We start from the raw sequence: 19,270 nt of genomic DNA, 5'->3' as shown, positions 1-19,270 counted from the left end.
GTTGGCAGGAGCCCACAGGCCCGGGTCGGGCTTGGGAAGCAGGCATCCAACGGGCCCGCTGTTTCATGAGTTATTTGCTCCTTTTACAGAAAACAGCGGCCCCAAACCTATCTGCAAAGTCCACTGGGTGCTCTCGGCTGCGTGTGAAGTTCGACCCAGTCCTCCCAACCAGGGTGCTCTGGATAAAACAGAGGCCCTAATCCAAACCATCAGTGGCTCTGGCATTGCCAGGACTCAGCCCCCTTCCCTTCGGTACCATCTGGAGGTTAAGCTGCCAGCCGCCCTCCCTCGCCCTCCCAAGGGCAGTGGGCAAAGCCAAGCATGGCGCTGCCTGGCACGGTGCAAGCCAGACCACCCTGTCCTGCTGCTGCGCATCCCTCCCATGGCAATGGCAAACCTCCCCAGAGCCACGGCTGCCGATGCCACCGGACTCCTGTGTCGCGGCTGCAGCAGAGAAGCATTTCTGGAGGCGGTTTGGAGACCACCACACCCTGATTTCACTGCTGGCCTTTGCCAGCTTTGAAACCATCCCTTTGAAAGCCACAGCTCGCTGCCTCCCTCCCAAAACTCTCCCGAGCCTTCTCCTCCCGCCAAATCCGCACCCCGCCATGCATAGAGACGACAGGCTCCAGCAGCCAATGCCCAGGTCCAAGCAAACATTGCAGGGAAAAATAATACAGGTGCATCACGGCACAGAGGGAGAGGGAACATGTGCTCATCCCCCTCCAGGGACGATTTGAGAGCATGTGAAAACTGGCTGCGTTGCCTGTGCGGCGTGGCTGCGCTGGCGACTTCTCCCCACGTCTGAGGTTAGCCCAGCAACCCTTTCTACCATGCACAGTCTCTTCCCCGAGATGCGGTGTCAGACGGGCTCATTGCTCCCTGCCCGTCAGGATCATCAGAGCCCCAACGCTGCTGCATGCCAGGGGAGAGGCAGCGATCTGTGCTCAGCTGTGCAAGGCTCATCGCAGCCTGGGGGCCCCCGCTTCCTCCAGGGAGCCCCAAGCAGCATGGAAGGTGTTTCCAGAACAAGGGTAACGGCAGCATGGCCCTGAGCACAAAAACCTTCCCGTCTCCACTCCACAGGCCTTGCTCCGCTTGCTGATCTAACACTGAGCCTTTGCAGAGCAACGCGTGTTCTCCCCACACTGACCACATGCTAATTCTCACAACAGCCTGGCTGCAGTCGGTGGGTCAGCATTAGCTATTCCCATCCGATGCACAGGGAAAAGTGAGTCCCCCAGTTAAGACACCCCCAGGGTGCAGACAGAAGAGGCAGGATCAGAACTCAGGACTGTCAGATGCCCCCCCCAGGACTCTCTCTGACAGACGGTACTACAGAGATATCCGCTGGCACGAGCCTCCTTGCAGAAATACGATGCACGCCCAGCCTGGAGAGCCCATGCTTGCCCCTCATTTGGACCCTAAGTGATTTGCCCTTCAGGGAACGGGACACGGATTCCTGCCTACATCTGTGCAATTGGGTCCAAGGGCTGCTGGGTTGGGGTTTTTTTTTTTGTTTTTTTAATACAAAAGCTAATTGCATGTGGGGCTGCAGACCCAATAGGTATTTCAGACTAAATTAACTTGCAAAACACAAAGTCTTCTCACTAGCTTAGCATTCCAACCTCTCTATATCTATTTAATTAAGGGGCCTGCATAATTTGAACCCAATAGTTAGATTCATTAGACAGAGAGCGCCTAATTCTGCAATGGCTTTGCTAATGAAATTGCAGTGAGCGCTTGTACATGGAACATACAGTTTTCAGGAGACAGAGGCAAAAATGACACACCTACAAAAGGTGGAAGGGAAGGGATAAACCCCCACTTGAATGTCCATCCACGGCACAAACTGAGCAGGAGAGATTCAGAGTCTGTCCTTCCATGCTGCTTCCCCGGGTGAATATTTCCCCAGTTGAAGAGTTGGAAACAAATTCTGAACATTCAAATACCTGTCCTTGGAAGAAGCGTTTGCAATTTGTCATTCGGAGAAGTCATCCATCCCCACACATGCATGCATGGGGCACGCACACCCCTCCACCTCCCTTCATACTCTTTTCTTCACTGGGAGTTTCGAGAGGTTTGGGGCACCGGGCGGACCGGACAGAGGAGGCAGCATTCGCTGCCCAGAGCATCCACGTTTCCAAACCTACCTGAGTGAGCCAGTAAGTGCATTCGGAGCCGCAAGCTGTCCAAGAACCGTTTCCCGCACAACTCGCATCCGTAAGTCTTCATGCCACTGTGAAGCTTCCTAGGAGAGAAGAGAGACTGATCAGTCCTTCCACCCGTTTGCAAGGTGGGGAGGGAAGGGGAGTTTATTTAAAACGTTAGCACCGTGGCCCTCTGAATATTTCATGAAACCTACACGTAAGCCGTGAATTTTCTCATTAACGCCGTGGGAACGCAACTCGGAGGAACGCAGACAAAGCTAGACAGCCGGAGGGATGGGAGGGGGGAATGGGACTGCTCCCAGCTAGCAGCACTGGGGAAGCTCAGCCCAAGTGCTCCCGCGCCAGGCCGAACCCACGACCCGGGCTGCCCAGGGACATCGCTCCTTTGCTGCCCTCTGCCTCAGAGACGAGCAACCTGGACAAGCGAGCCTAGGGGCACTGGGTCTGGGGAGGGAGAAGCCCCTCCGAACCTGTTGCCCACAGCCTGCAAAGGTGCCTGGCACTTAAAGGCCTGGTTTGGTTTTCCAGCAGTTGGGTTATATTCAGACCGATTCTGCTTCAGTTTGGAAAACATTAGGGGAAACGTCGCACGCTGGGTTTGCAGGATGGCTACAAAGCCACGAGTGTTTAAAATAAAAATAAAACAGGATTAAAATGAAATTAACAGCAGATAACGCCCACATGATCTGTTTAAAATAAATCCATTTAAAAGGAAATCTAAAATGATGACAGGCTACCTCCATGGCGCAAGCCTCCCAGACTCTATTGATATGATTTACGCTCAATGCAAAAATTCAGGAGTGTGCATTTGCTGTCGAAGTTTCACAGGGAGCCAGGCCCGGGAAGTCCCCAGCTAAGTAAGCACATGCAACCAGGATGTGCTGCAAGGGCCAGCCCAGTCCTGGATAGCAGAAGCCTCTTCTGCAAATGCAAGGAGAATATTGCCTTCATTTCAGGATTCATCTAACTCAGCTGCTCATTGACTGGTTCAATCAAAGTGAAGAAACCAGGTGGGAGTTTAAAAAAAAAGCAGAAAACCTTGTTTTCTCTCCAGAATGCAGCTCAAGTGACGCAACAAAGAATAGCTCTACCCGCTCTAAAATCTTAAAGGATATAGGCCCAGGAAAAAAACAGAACAAAACACCAGCTCAATTCATTAACCACAAGAAATGCTTCTCCTTGGTAAAATAAATCAGATTTAAATGCAAACTACCCTGTAATACATTTGTTCCCCCTTCCCCCACCTCCCGCCCCCCATGTATCCAGCATATTTAAGAGGTAGTTTTATTTAATGACTAATTTTAAAATAATGTTTATGTGCATTTTTAATCAAATTCCAATTTCCATCCAAATGCAGCTTGACACAAAATCACAAGTAAAAAATTAATCATCCTCTAGTAAATGTGTCACTTGCAATTTGCCAAGATCAAAAAAAAATGCAAAACTTTAAGAAACTCTACACCTATAAGCTAAGTTATACAACTGCCTAAAATGTGCTTAGATGCCATGTGTTCTCCTGGTTGGATGAACAAAGTACCAAATTTAATTTAACAGCTATATTTAGTTGCAAAATCAACATGTTCTTATGGTTAGCAGCCCATACGGATCAACCTTCTTTTAAGGAAACTGAAAAGTACAAATGTGAAGTAGACTGTTTAAATTAAAGTTTTAAATGAAGATTTAAAAAGAAAAAAAAAAAAAAAATCACTCGTTTAAATCACTTAGATTTAAAACACTCTACCTCGATTTTTCTAAATTGGTTTATTAAAAAAAGCACCCATTCAAATCTGCCTTCCTCCAGGAACTTCTGGTAATACCAAGAGCTACTGAACGTTTTGCAAATCAGTCTACTTTGGGGAGGTTTCCAGAAAGACTTGAGGCTTTTCTTAATTGTTTTTGGTCACACGTGAAATAAAAGATGCAAACTTTTCAGACTTCCTGAGGTCTCCAAGACCCATTACCAAGTATGCCATGTGTGATGGACATTCATTTCACAGGAAATGCACACTGGAGTTGATCTCTCAATTATGTCTCGTCATACATCACAGAAGCAGCGCCACTGGGATAGCAACAGATGAGCATTAACTAAGGCAGCAAACACTCCAGGGCAGGTGAGGACAGTGGCAGGTCTGGGAAGAGACCCAGCAAAAGCTCCCGTGCCCACATACTGCCTGCCACTGCAATAATCCTGGCAGGGCAAGATCTAGGCATCAGGTATGGGCTGCTTCTTGCCAGGAGGACATTCATCCGTCCTCCTAAAGCAGTCACCTGCTCCACTGCAATTAGGGTGGCTCTCCCAGACGCATCATCTCAAGCAGACACTGCCTGCACAGATCTGGGGAACTCAAATGCCGCCCAAATTTCCATCCTTCACTTCCAAAAGAGATGTCACAGCCACATGGGCCACAGGGATAGCACTAACCATGTGAACGTGCCAAGCTCGAAAGCATGACCCTAGCAAGGGGATATCGTATTCTAGCAAATGCATGCATACTTTTTGGTCTTAACCTCACACTGCAATAATGAGAGGATCCTTTCAATTGCAGTTTCTTTGGGTCCCTGGTAGCCAGTCCCCAAGACACGTCTCCCCCACCAACCCGCCCACCCCTTTTCACTACAATTTCTTGCTCAATCCCCAACCACACGCAAGCTAACGCTGGAATGTTTCTGGGCAGTGTCAACTCGCAAACATCTATTGCTGATCCAACTAAATGGAGAAACATTAAACAGGGCCGAGAACAATCTCGAGTGAACATTTGTTACTTTGATTATTTCATAAAGTCAGATGTTGATTCATTTATTGTTGTGAGGAGCAGCTCAGGCTTTGTAGTTCAGACAAATATTTAAAAAAAAATCATTGCTAGAGAGCCAAGTTTGCTAGTCTGTTTTTCCTAAGACACACCATTTACTGTGATCTCTGCCTACAGATGGGAACGGAAAGGTCTGTGGTACCAGAACACATGTAGGGTTTCAAAATAAGGTTCTGTAAACAGAAAGCTGTTTGCTAATGTTTTTGGGGAGTGATACAACAAATATGGACTCAACCCTCTGCTCAACTCCACGATTTATCATCGCTTTGCAATAACACGAGCCTATTTTTGTTGTGCTGGTGCCAAGTACAACATACAAACAACCTTGTGCAGAGCTGGCAGAGAGCAGGGATTCTTAAAGCCATGACCCGCTGACATGTTTTTTGTTGGAAAAGTGATTTCTGGGCCGTGCAATATCAGGCAACTCTCAAACGGAGCCTGGGCCCTTTCACAGAAGACCGAGGGGGGATTGAATAGCAGCCTTCAGCTCCCTGCAGGGAGGTCCAAAGAGGATGGGGCTGGACTGTTCCCAGTGGGGGCAGATACAGAACAAGAAGCAATGGGCTCAAGTTGCAGCGAGGGAAGTTGGGGTTGGATGTCTGAAATACCTCTCACTAGGAGGGTGGTGAAGCACTGGAACAGGATCTCTAGAGAGGTGATGGCATCTCCATCCTTGGGGGGGTTTCAGACCCAGGTAGACAAAGCCTTGGCTGGGGTGATGGAGTTGGGGCTGGTGCTGCTTGGAGCAGGGGGTTGGACTAGATGTGACCTCCTGAGGTCCCTTCCAACCTGAATTTTTTATGAGTCTATGATTCAGAGCTCCAAACTATGGACCACTGAGTATTTACGTAGTTTCATAAAAATAAAAAAAAAGAATAATACAGCTCTCTTCTGGGAGGGCCAAGACACTACCACGTCAATTAGTCTATATAAAATCATTATAATTAACAAACTCTTTCAAGAGGTTTTCTTTAGAACAGCCAATAAAGACTCCTGCTACAGCCCATGACTGTACTATGATACGACAGCTCCTGGACTTTCTACTCTTTTGCCCAGCTGTATTTCTTACAAGAGTCACACCACCAGGTTGTGAAACCCTGCTAGCCAGAACGTGGTGACAGAGAGGTCAGTTTTCCTGCTATTTGGCCCCCAAACTTCAAGCTAAACAGGTCTTGGCATTTCAAGTTTATCTAAGGAGCAATTTACCATGCTAAGGCATGTATAAAGATCTCATTTATGGCCAAAGGTGTTTGCAAAAGATTTGGAATGGAATTTGTTTTTCCTTTATTTGCATGCAGGAATTCAACAATTTCAGGTCTGCAGCAAGGCTGAATTTCCATTGCAAAACGTGTCCTGCAGTTCTGACAACTGCTTTGCTGATATGAAGAAGTCCTACAGAAAACTTTAAAAGTTGGGATAAAGTGCTGCTCTTGTCGAGATCTTTGAAGACAAGTAAGGCATGTACCCACAAAGGTTACTGGAAACCACCAGTCTCTTCCCAGGTCTCCCAGTAGGAGTAGGATCCTACTATATTCCAAGAGGATACGATGGCCTCATGAACAGTCACGGGACAGCTATCTTTGCCTATTTCACAGACACAATCTGATCATTTCAGGCGTGGTGCGGAGCAATGAAGCCATCATGCATTCTCTATGCACTGTAAATATGCTTCCCTACCCTGTTAAATCCCTTCATGCCCAATGCTAGACCGTAAAGGGGAACAGATTTCAGTCAGAATTTTAACAGACAAAACCAAAAACAAACCCGAGGACCAAATGAGAACAAGTTTCATCTCTTAACTTCGGGGTGTAACATAATCATGCAGGACTGACTGTGTCACAGCACAGGATTAAGTCATGCACGAATTGAGGCTGAGAAGATTTTGTATCCGAAGGTCCGATCCATCTTGCAAAATAAATAAATAAAATGCAATCCCGACAGATCCCCACTGCCAAGCAGTCCGTTAAATAAGGACCGATCCGTTCATTTTACATTTTTAATTATTGCTGTGCCCAATGCCACTTCAGAGTTATGAATGAGGTTAGTTTTGTATTCCCAGCAAGGCTTATGCCATGGCATTTGGAAGATGGCGGTGCATCCTTCTCCAAAGTTAGAGCACTTGTCTCTGAGAGCAAAATGAATTTTCAGGGAGTTAAAGAAAAAAAAATTATTACTTACTTGGAAAATAAAACAATTTATAAAAGTAGCCCTTGAAAAAAAAAAATAGCAGCCTTTTTTTTTGTCCTAAGTGATATTGAGAATATAATGAAGACTCTGAAAATTTATCAGCGTTAAAAAAAATTATCTTTGACATTGGTTGAATTCAAAGATCTTCATTCTAGGAGTAATGGTCGCTTCTGGACATCGTTCTTTATAGCCAAAAGCTTTTTCCTCTAGGATGAGACTGTTCTACCAAGAACTGCCCGCATTAAGAGTTACTGCCATCTCTTATCGTTATTGGGACTGAAATCAAGTGGCCTTCCACCAAGACATCCTTTCTAAAAGTCCAACAGGCGTGAAGTCAAGGTGTCCTCACAAGAAGATGGTACCCCAGACAGCTCAGTTTAAAGCTCACCAGTATGATTCTTCAAACCATTACATGCATCACACAACTTTCTTATTTGTCTGTCCCTACATGCACTTTTAATCTTGAAAATATACAAAGTTTTTCCCAGGGACAAAAATGATGTAGAAATACAGCAGAAGTGCAGGTGTTTTGGTTTTTTCTTTCTTTCTTTCTTCAAAGCAACATTTAATCAGGTTAAAGATTGATCAGTGCAATACAGCTGACAGACAGCCTTCTTCCACCTGATGGAAAGCTGCTCAGTACTGGGCCCTCTGTTTTGTCCCATTGACCCGACTGGTGTCACACTGGGTCCCCAAAGGGTGGCTTGCTTTGCCTCCCGGCATAGGGCAATGGGTTGGGACCCGAGGCACCTGGGTTCCCTGCCCAGCTCCAAGAAGCCCCTTCCCTCCCATGCACCTTGATTTCCACATTTGCACAAAAGGGGATAATGGACCTTTTCTCCTTCATAAGGCACTTGGAGACCTACAGAGGGAACACGCTACGTAAAAGCGTTTAGCTTCATCGTTGCAGCTACAGACCCAAATCATTAGCACGCAATACAGGACATTAGTACTGCCGAAAGGAGGGGGAGGTTTGTTCTGTTGGAAGTTGCCAACAGTTTGCTTATCTTAACAAAAAAAAAAAAAAAAAAAAAAAAAAAAGTACTTTTCTTGCTTCCTGGCCAAAAAAAACCTTTCCGCCCCGTTTTCTAGAATGGAACGTCGAGATAGGAGCTCGCCAAACATATGGTGCCTTGACACAGAGAACAAAGTATGAACCTGGCCAGAGATACCAAGATTTAAACCAGGGCAGTTGGGGGAGAGAGGGCGATTGGACTACAAGAGGTGAAGAATGGAGGTGATACGCCCCGTTAGTATCTGGGGCCTGTGGGCCCGGGTCTCCTGCCTGCCCAGAAGAGCCAAGACACGCACTGCTGAGTTTTTTAAAAGGCACCGACTCATATTAATAGAGCCATTTGACAAGATGCTACCGTTACCACAAATTATGCTTGCTAGCGATAGAGCTCATTGCTCCATGACTAGTCAATATTAATAAACATTACCCAAGGCTTTTACAACACAATTTATTTTTTTTAATACAGCACTTTATGTTCGCCATAAATATACCCATAAAAAAAGCACAAAATTTCAATCAACACTTTTTAAAAACGAAAACCAATCGCTAGCCAAGTTAGAGGAGGCGAGGAAGGCAAGGAAGAAGACTATTACCTCAAACGCAAGAACTTTTCTTAACCCTTTAACTGCCACCGGACCAGCTCAGGATCAATCGCATATCCACATATGGCACGAATGCACACAATGGGGTGTACCAGCAAGTACGCCGGATGGTGCCTGATGTCCCGTGTAAAACAACATGCTTGCTTTCACTGGCATTTCTTTACAGAGACTGGAACTGTCCACTGGAAAACAATTTGAAACAATACGGTTGCAGCTGGCTGGTTTTTTTTCCAGTGCCCAAAGCCCTTTAACACATTAAGTGACGGTAACAACTTTGGGATGCGACTGCGCCAGACTCCCGAGCGCTCTCTACATATAAATTAATATAAATCCCTATTGATTTGAGCACGGTTGCTGTCCAAGATGGCACTCCCCTAAAGTGCGGGGGTTAGTGCCTTCAAGCTACCCAAAGGCACTTTGCAGTTTCCATGGGCTGCAATATTCTTCCTTTCCTGCCTTAGACAACTGCATAGAAATCTGTGTTTGCTGTTAAAACAGCTTCTGCCCTTCAGGTCTGAATGGAGTGGATACTTAGACACAAAACCAAATCATCCACGAGGCTGCAGGCTCTCCTCCCTCAAAGACGTCAGTGGAAACGGAGGAAGCGCACAGCTTTTGGGGACTGGGCCCAGACCACTGGACTGGAGCGACGTGGATTTATACCAGCCGGGTGGGTCGAGCTTGCAACGTGTCAAGGTCTTGGGTCATTTCCCTGGAATGGTGCTGTGAAAAACTGAAGGTGGAAGGGGGGAAGCTTGCAGTCCCTGCATCTTGCAACCCTATCGCAAAAAAAGCAGCTCTGTTATGTATGCCCAGGGTCTGTATGAGACTGCATAGTCGTCAAATTGGAGACAGGTTCTGGAACAGAGAAATGAATCCCTGTTGGGGACCCAATGTGGCACCAGTGGTGTCAATGGGAACTGTGTCATTGACCCCAGCAGACAGCACCGCAGGCCTAGGACCGAGCAGCTTTCCATCAGGTGGAAGAAGGCCGTCTATCAGCTGTGTTGCACTAATCAATCTTTAATCTGATTAATTGTGGCTATTAAAAAAAAAAAAAAAGGAAACACCTGCACTTTTGCTCTAGTTCTACATCTTCCCCCCGGGAAAATCTTTGTATATTTTAACGATCAAATTTGTATGTAGGGACACCCGAATAAGAAAGTTGTGCGATACGCGTAATGGTTTGAAGAAGCGTACGGTTGAGCTTTCAGCTGTGCTGGCTGGGGTACCATTGTCCTTGTAACTGTAAGGACAGACAATAGCCTTTGAAGCTGACCACAGTCCTAGTTACGGGCCTGTAGATAAGACTCACTCTCGCACATGCACACACTCGCTCTAAAAAAAATAAATACAAGTGTTAGAGCATGGTGTCAGAAACAACAAAAGAACACATCAATCTTCCTAGCACAACAGCTCGCATAGAGATCTACATGGCAATCGGACTTCAGCGCCGATATTTCCGGTCGTTATGTAACCCACCCATTGTTTTAAAATGCTCCGATTCTCACTAAGCATTTTATTTCCAATATCTCTATCAACAAATTTTGCCGGGAACAAAAGTTTTTTCATTTGGCGCCTGCTTATAGGACGATCTTATCGTGCACAATCTTATACAGTCTCTTTCAACAAGGTCTTAAAGCGCTTTATCTGCTAGGCTCCTGGTAGCAAAATATGATTGAAATGTTCTATTTATGCTCACTGGATTAAGGAGATGTTGCAAAACTGCACAAAAAAACCTGGCAGATGTAAGCAAGGTATTACGGCTGCTCAGGCTGTTAAGATCTGAGAGAACAGATCAATACATGTTGCTGCAGTTTTACTAAACTCGTGCCTTTAAAAAGAAAAATAAACACAGTGCATTAAAATACTTCAATGCTCAGCGATGCTGCCCAAATTTGAGCACGGGAAGATAAACTGTATGTTATTACGCCAGTTTGATGGTAAAATTAAATTCCCAATATCCCATTTATCCTGAAACGTCCCTATAAGCACATGAAGCAAACAAAAGGATGTTTGTGGATTAAGACGAACAGCAATCTAGAAAGCCCCTTCTTACCATAAATAAAATAGATACTGCACTTTTAGGCAGATACAGCCTCACTAGTTAACGCTTCCAGCGTGCAAAGTTACTTTACTGTGCAATGTTAAGTGAGCACATCCCAATATATATAAATGCGCTGCCCCAAAAATCTAGCAAGGCCTCGATGGCAAAACTCCCCTAAGAGAGGGGACCGGAGACAAAGGATTACAGGGGTTCAAAATCCAGTCGTTGGCCTGTGGAGAAGACTATGCTACAATTCTTGCTGGGGTTATCTGATCCCAGCGGTCTTTCCTGCCCAAGCGCAGGGGGGCTGGACCCCACGATCTGCAAGGTCCCTTCCAGCCCGTCATATGTACGCAATGATGAAACTATCAATTCAGGAGTGTTATACAGGCCTTTGAGCAGCCCAGGTCAGCACCTCGCACAACCGTGGCCAGAGGTGCTGTCCTCTGCAGACCGGGTGATGTGCAAGGGAATGAAGAGAAGGGAGAAAAGAGTCGTACCCATCCCTAAGATATTCCTAGGGCTGCTCTGGGATTAATGGTTCCAGCTTGCTCTGCCTTTACTAGGAGAAAAAGCCAGCGAGAGACCTCATCACCGTTGTGTTATGCCTATGTTAACCCCGTCGGGGGGTTAAGTTAGTTAAAAGTGATTTTGAGAAGTTGGTGGGGTTGGGGCAGGAGGGGTTGAGAGCCTGCCAGCGAGCCCTCGCCTCACCAACAGTAGCTCTAAACCCAGCGTTTCACTGGCCCAGGGCGCCGCGCTGTCACCGATGCCCCAGTAGGGAGGATGCTCATAACAGGCCAGCGCCCAGAAGCTCTTCTCTGCCGCTCGCCGTCAGTGTTTGTTTTCCTGCCTCGCCTCTGGATCCAATTACTCGGGCTCGAAGCACAACAGACCTCGTCGGCGTCTCAGAGGAACTGTTTCTGAGAACACCGCGGATAAGAGAACGGCGTGGCCTGTCCCATCAGCCCGGGCGACGAGGGCGGTGTGGCCCGTCCCATCGGCCAGGGCTCCCCGCCTGCCGTCCCCAGCAGACCCCGCATAGCCTCGCTCCCTGGGCAGGGGGAATCGCAACCAAAACAACAAAACTCATCCTGTCCGATGCATTTCCAACGAGCGTTCGGCATCCCAGTGCCCTGCTCCTGGGGGCCAACGGGCTACTCTAGCCGGCCCCTTGGGCGAAGGGGTGCCGTCACGTGCCAGCCTGCGGTGGATGGCAAAAGGCAGGTGCCAGCTTAGCACGGTTATGCCATCTAGTGGATGGAGGCCCGTGAAAAACGGAACAAAAGAAAACGAGAAAACGGTGGAGATTTGCCCTTTGGCCCAAGGGCAAGGGAGGAAGGGAAGTCAAGCTCCCTTCCCCAGTGCATGCGGTTAGCTGCTGCCCCCCATGGCTTCATGCAGATCCCCACTACAACACCCACCTCACACCACTCGCACTCAATGCCAGACCCCAGGGAGCTGGAAAAAATGAAGCCCAATAAATAAACAGAGCGTTGCTGGGGAAGGCATCCCCATTGGAAGTGCCCTGTCCTCCCCGGGAGACATTTCAAAGGGTGGGGGGTTTTTTAAGACCATTTTCTCCTTTAATTATACTTTATTAAAAATGCTGGCGGCGCCCACAAGTATCAAACCAAGGAGGAGCTGAAGTTTTCAGGTCATCGGATATTGCTCAAGGATGTTCTGGCATCTGAAACCACCTCTCTTGTTTGCTGCCCCCGCCCTCCTCCCAGCAAGGACATTAAAATGAACACCCCGCGCGTGTTGACTGAGGGGTCGTACAGAGCTGTGATTATCCAACTGGCTTTGTTCGAAAGCCTGAAAAACCCCAGGGCCTGTACTGTACCTTGAGGACGAGCTGTGCATCGTTCAAAGCACAACTGCTTATGGAGAGGTCTTCCATGAACTGGTGCCGCTGAGGCAGGTTTGCCATACAGCTGACTATACTCGAAGCCCAGGCGGGGGAACTGCAGCAATATTCCCTCCCGAACAGAACAAACAAACAAAAGCTGGAATGGAAGTTGGCCCCTCACAACCTGGAGGTAATTAAAAAGGCCTGTAAATGCCCTGCAAAAAGCACTTCAAAGAGACGGTAATTCCAGCAATGGCTAGTCAAGATCGTGTGGTGTAAAAATTATGAGTTTTCCCAACAGGGTGCTTTGTGCGATAAGGACGGGCAAACGGTTCTGCGCCACTCGGGAGATTTGCTGTGTTCGGCAGCGTACAATGGCCACGTGTGGGCATTTATCAACGCGGGCCGTATTCCCACGCATGCAGCAGCGGGGGAGAAATTAAGACCATCATTAGTAAAGGCTTTGCTCCAAGGCCAGCGCAGAAAAATCCCAGTTCTCTGACTCCAGGCTAACCCAACCCTCACCCTGGGTCGTCAGCATTGGTTATGCCTGGACTAGCAAGAGGATTCCCAAAAGCTCGGGGGATTCAGTGAGCGCAAGGCGAAGTTGGTGCGTGCCGGGTTCCTAAATCTGTGAGGCATGTTGGAAAACCTTCCCCTGGTTATTGGCAAGCCAGGGAAGTTTCACACATGGAGCAGAAAGGTCCAGCACACTGCGCCTTCCCGTCACAAGCTAAGGGCCCGGTGACACGGCACACGTGGCGTTTTGCTTTGGTTACTTCACACGTTGTGCTTTTTACCGATTTTCTACTTTCTAAAAGTTTCTAAAGGAGCATTTTTATTACTCAGCCTTAACTCTATTACTTCCCGGTCAGGCAACAGCTAATCCTTTATCCTCCCAATAATTTATCTCCCTTTCTCTAAGAGGACGGGAGACGGCATGTGCATCCAGTCCTAATATGTAAAAACCGCAAACAATAGCGAGTGGCTTAATTCCTCCATAAACAAAGCCCTGTTCTGCTCAGTTTACAGCCCCACTCTCTAACTCTGCCTGCTTAAAAACATACATAAAAACGTCTCTTACTATTTTTATTTAATGAGCTTTCATTCCCTGCTCCCTCCCACCTCCCCTCCGTGCAACGAGGGAGAAAAGCCTGCTCCCGACAGAACGGACAAGCTAAAGCTTGGGTAATCTTTCCAAACATACTGTAACTTTGTGTGAGGCCCCGTCTCGTCTCCACCTCCACCCCCTGGTAGCGCGCGCCGCGCGAAACAAGATGTATGGATTTTGGACATTTGATTACTTTTAAGTATATATTTTCCCCCTCAAATAGACTGAATACAATGGTTAGGAAATTTGACAGAAAACTATTCTGAGCCATTTATTGCCTTAATACGCACCTTTGTCCAACAGGCAGTTTTGACAAGAGCGATAAATTCCAAATTTATGTCAACAGAGCATATGTTGAACACCTCATTTCTGAGCTAAAGCGGCATGCTGCCCCATAAATCACAGTTCTGTTTGAAATGAAAGTAGATTACAGGCCTGTGTTATTGAGCAGTTAGAGCTATAGTCATATAAATCAGAACTTTTAACTCTAGGCGATCCGTTGTGCAATTAACTAAAGGGTACTTTGTCATTTCAAGGCTTGTGCACAGACTTGGCAGGGCGCACAGCTACTGGGGAAAGACGGAAAAAAAAAAGTTATTGGCAACTAAAGACTTGGACATGGCAGAGTTTTGCTAAATACCTGTAGAGCCAGTTAGCGCTAACAGCCAAATCAGAAAGAAAACCCAAACCTGCCTTACACCAACTCAACGCCGTGGACACCCAACCATGCCGCCTGTGCCACTTGAGAAACCACAACGAACCTCCTCCCTCCCCCACCCCCCCCAAACATCGCATCTGAAGCACAAACTATCATTTTTCTTACAGTATAAAATCTAAGATTTATCCCTCACTTAATCTTCTCTGGAGTGTTAAAAATACACAACTGGAGCTCTAATAATAAATAATGGTAATGACTTTCCCGGCAAGGTGAACCACTTGCTTCCAATTTTGAAGGAGTAACTGTAAGAATATCTCCCCACAGCTCCTCTCATCACACGGCCTTTTTTTTTTTTTAAGCAAACGGCTCAGTAATCTTTTGCGTGCTTCCCAAATGACTTGATACCAGACACTACGTTACATTCAGCACTAGCTGAACCTCATACCGACATCCACGACAAACCACGTCACAGGTAAGCCACAGAGTGAAAATTTGCTTCCCATGTTCCCTATTTCACAGGGTTAATGAAACTCCTGGTCCAGCACTGCCAACATTTAATGGGTATCAGGCAAGAAAATTAAACCAGGACAATGCCAAAGGTTGGCCAGCCAGACCTGACCTCTGGACAATGACCCTGCTTTTTTTAAGTCTTTCCCTCTGTTCCTTTCCCCTCCCCAGCTGGTCATTCCTAACAATGTAAAAGGTCTTAAAAGGGAGACTATCCTCCAGTTAGGTCAGGTGAATTTATTGGTCTGGCAAACTTGATGACATCCTTCTAAAGGGAAAAGCTGCATCACTTTCCTTCATCAGTCCCATTGGAAAGGTCATTTAGTGACAATAACTCCTCAGCCATAAAACGAGCCAGCCAACCAACCAAGCCCAAAAACTTTGCTGAAACGCATTGATCAGACAAGCCTGCATCCATGCCCAGCGACAGCCACGTTGCCCCATGAACTGGCCTGTGGGAGATGCGCACCACAGCTGGGCAGGAACATCTGTAAGACAACTTCAAGGTATATAACCCAGCGTGCACGCAACTCTACTTCTCCCTCAGTGAATCCCAAAGAGCTGGGATTTGCAAAATGGGCATCATTTTTGTGATCTACACAGGCGCGGCCACATACGCGTGTTACCAAACTATAACTAAGACGTGATTTCAAGTCCACAAAAGACATGCTTTAAAAAAAATTCTTTAGTACTGTGATGTAAACAACACTTCCAAGTAGCAAAATAATATTGAGACAACTACTTTAAACAAGCTGCCAATAATACCAACAAGCTAACCAAAAGGGGTACAGGAGACGATGCTACTTGTGGTACAAAATTAAGAGCCCACAAAGAAGTCTTTCACCAACAGTTTCGGTTTTGACCTCTTACCTCTGACCCCTTATCTCAGTGGCACCCTCAAATAAAAAATCCCTGGCACAAATTTATCCTAAAAGAAGAAATGTGCCTACATTTACAGAGGTAGATTGCTCAAGGTACAACAGCGTTACTTTTTTATTTTTTAATCTATTTGACTTTTATTGCAAGATAAAAACCACTTTTGCAGAAAGTCCATATAACCAAACCGCCCCAGCATGTAACAGAGAACTCTGCTCCAGCCCACGTCCATACTGAAGAGAGACTGCTACATATTCCCAGCTATTACTTTAGTGGGGAAATTTTCCAAGGCACGATGAGCAGTTGGGTTTCTACACCCAGATTCAACAGACCTTCAAGACCCAACTCTTATTTGTGCCTTGGAAAATCTCCACTTAAGAGCTTTCAGTGACCAGCAGATTTATTCCATAAGTTACTGATACATCTGGCACTATCTGTTCATCTGTTTCTCTCCTACATTCACCACTTAATGCACCTCCGAAGAAGCAATATAGGAACTTCTTGCAGAGAGAAACTGCACCAGGTCTTTGACATAAGTAAGTCTGAGCTGAGTCCGCTTGTGCACAAAGGGGCTTTTTCCAGGCATTGCATTGCAAAGAGGTAGCTCCAGGAGCTGGACGTGGATAGGTAGGTAGGTAGGTAGGTACCTGCATGCTGCTGGCAAGAATGCAGTTCTTTGGCTACACTGAGAAAAACCCTTGTCCCACTTTGTGCAAGCCACTATCCCTCTTCCCCCCATCATTCGGGCACATTAACATGATTTCCCTGTTTCTAAGCTCTTCCCACCTACCGGTGCAGCAGAGACCTCAATCTCTACAATGCTGGAAAACTAATTTCTCACTGAATAAATTTCTCACCTGCAGCCAGACTGGTCGCTTTGACTAAAACAAAAATGTGTAGATAAGGAACAAAAGCAGCAAAAACAAAACACACACCACCTGCTGTTATCGGATGCCCAGATCCACCATTCCTGACCAGGCAGGCTCAGCCAAGCCAAATAGAAAAGGGATATAATTACCAGAAGTCTACATCCAAATGGTGCATTTCCTGAAAAAACATCCAACCTTAACCCCTACGACTCCAGCGTCAGTTATTCCTCCTGTACTCTCATACATACGTGCTGCCTCAGTAGCTCTCAGTCTCTCTTCAAAGATTATCAAGGACCCTATTGCAAGACTGTGGCAGGTTAGATATATCTGCAAGAGGCTCAATGGTCAGAAAATGCTCTGGTCTAGCTACAGCTACAAGAAACAAGAAAGATTCTCGTGTCTTCCAGAAATCACGCTCCTGGCACAAAATAAGGAAGTATTGGATGTGGATGTGTCAATCACCAAAATGCAGCTGCTGGGGCCTTAGTGAGTGTGAAGGCTGTTCAAACAAGCATGGGAATTTCTGGAAAGCTTATGGACTCAAGCCAAGCTTTGATATCTGGCTTCTGGGAAGACATGGAGGAGACAGCATCTCATCAAAGCTCTGGTTTTCCCTGAAAAGCAAATCTGTAATGGGCAAAACCTAAAATCTATCCACTAAAGAAAAATCAAGGGACGCGAGCAAATTACGGACTTCTAAAGATCTGCACTTTGCTGAACAGTTACAGATTCTGCAGAAAGTTTTTCTATCTGCTGGGTGGATGTTTCTCACTAGATTAAATGTACTTACACTTAGCAGTCAATGATCAAAGGGATTTGATTCTTTAAAGTGAAACTGGCCACATACGCTCAGAGCTCAGCCTGTTTAGCCTATTAAAAGAAGATCAAGATGCAATTTGATTGCAAAGTGCAAGCACGTTCACAGGGAGAAAATACCAGGGCTCATCAGGTTAGAAAGGAAAGGCACCAGAAAAAATGGATAGAAATTAAAGCCAGGCAAGGTCACATTTAAGCAACACACACAGAAACCTCTAAGCAGTGCAGATGATTCCCTCTATTGCACCAGTGGATAGCTTTCCATCTCTTGAGGTCTTCAGATGAAGGCCACGCACATCTTCTGGGAAGACCACTGCTAATCAGACAGGTGATTTGTTGAAACACAAGCATAGCTGGGAGAAATTTGGGGGCCTGTGCTATAGCGGTCCTCTCTCGCCTACCACCCATGTAGCTTTAGAACCGTCATGGGGAATCGGAGAAGGCCTAAATGCCAAGATCAGAGAACTCATGCAAAGAAATATTAAAGAGTCAAATGGATGTTTGTCAACCTGGCTCCTCGCAGTTCCCATCACTCCTTCCCTCCTTGCCCCGTTTACAACGCTCCAACCTCCACCTGCCATCTAAGAGCCACACTCAGGTCTTCTGGACTTGCACATCAACAACAAGAGAGACTCTGCTGTCAGAGCATGCTTCACATTTCCACCGAGTCCTAAAGGGATTTCACAAACCAAGTGGTGCCCTAACTCCAGAGCTCCAAGAGGAGTTATTGTTATACACCTGGAGTCAGCAGGTTTGGCTCCCAATTCACCCAGGGAACAGACCCATTGGTTGAAGAGATACTATTTTTGCAATGCAGCTTTTCAAAGCAAAAGCTGAGGCTAAGAGGGTACCAGGGAGCATGCAGAGGTAGCAAGCTGAGAGCTGCATCATGTAAACAGAGCCTGCCCCATGGGACATGAGCGCTTACTTATCATTAAGGGAAAAACATGAAGTAAAACAATAGCTGTCCAATAACACACGCATCCGCAGCAAGCAATGGAGGAATCGGAGGGGAACAAGACAGGGTGCCTCTTCTTTCCCACGTTATGCCAATGCCACTTCTGCAGCTATCTGGAATATTTCAATATCCTGCCTGCCTCCAGTCTCATAAAACAAACATCAAAGTCTATTCTCTGTGGTGGGGCAACTCATAAATTCACAGCCCACAATTACTGCTATTACGTGCGCGTGCCAAGTACAAAAGCAATGCTGTAGTTCATGCTTTAAAACAATATTCATTCATAAGGAGAGTGCACTGAGCAAACAAGGCCAGGCAAGGCAAGCTCTTTTCCTGATGACACATAGGGGTGCTGCTATGAATACAAACCAGAGGGACACGAACTGAAAAGGGAAGGGGGCCTTTTCTCTCCACGGATCCTCTGTTGCGGGGCTGCACCCAGATGCTGTAGAAAGCCTGGTATAAAGACATTACCAGCTCTGCACTGCAACTACATCCATCCAGCTATTGCTCCTGCATTTCACAAGGTGACAATGTTCCAAGCAAATTTCAAGAGTTTAAGCCCCAAACAAGCCCATCGGTACCTTTGGCCTCCGTTTCCAGAAGCAGAACCAGAACGTCTAAACATCAGCAGACCCTGCCCCACTCAATCTGCGCATTGCTAAAGACACCGTTTAGCTTATTATGGAGAAGCCATCACACAGGGTTTCCTAAAACCTCTCAAGGATGGAAGTTGGAGTTTAAGTTAGGTAGCTTGAAGCTGAGTTTCATTGGGATGAAACAAGGACTAG

At 46.6% G+C, this 19,270-nt stretch overlaps 1 protein-coding gene across 1 annotated transcript in view; it reads right to left on the bottom strand.

Annotated features, from left to right (window-relative positions):
* Positions 1–19,270, bottom strand: part of ZBTB16 (zinc finger and BTB domain containing 16) — a 160,134-nt gene that overhangs the window by 79,004 nt on the left and 61,860 nt on the right. The window contains exon 2 of the mRNA XM_019556532.1: positions 2,154–2,251. Coding sequence (XP_019412077.1) covers positions 2,154–2,251 — 98 coding nt within the window. The remainder of the gene's footprint in view (positions 1–2,153; positions 2,252–19,270) is intronic.

Source organism: Crocodylus porosus, unplaced genomic scaffold (genome assembly GCF_001723895.1).
Source record: "Crocodylus porosus isolate Cpor-Errol unplaced genomic scaffold, CroPor_comp1, whole genome shotgun sequence".
Lineage (NCBI taxonomy): Eukaryota > Metazoa > Chordata > Crocodylia > Crocodylidae > Crocodylus > Crocodylus porosus.
The sequence above is the reverse complement of the archived record's forward strand: the minus strand, read 5'-3'. Positions and strand labels throughout refer to the sequence as shown.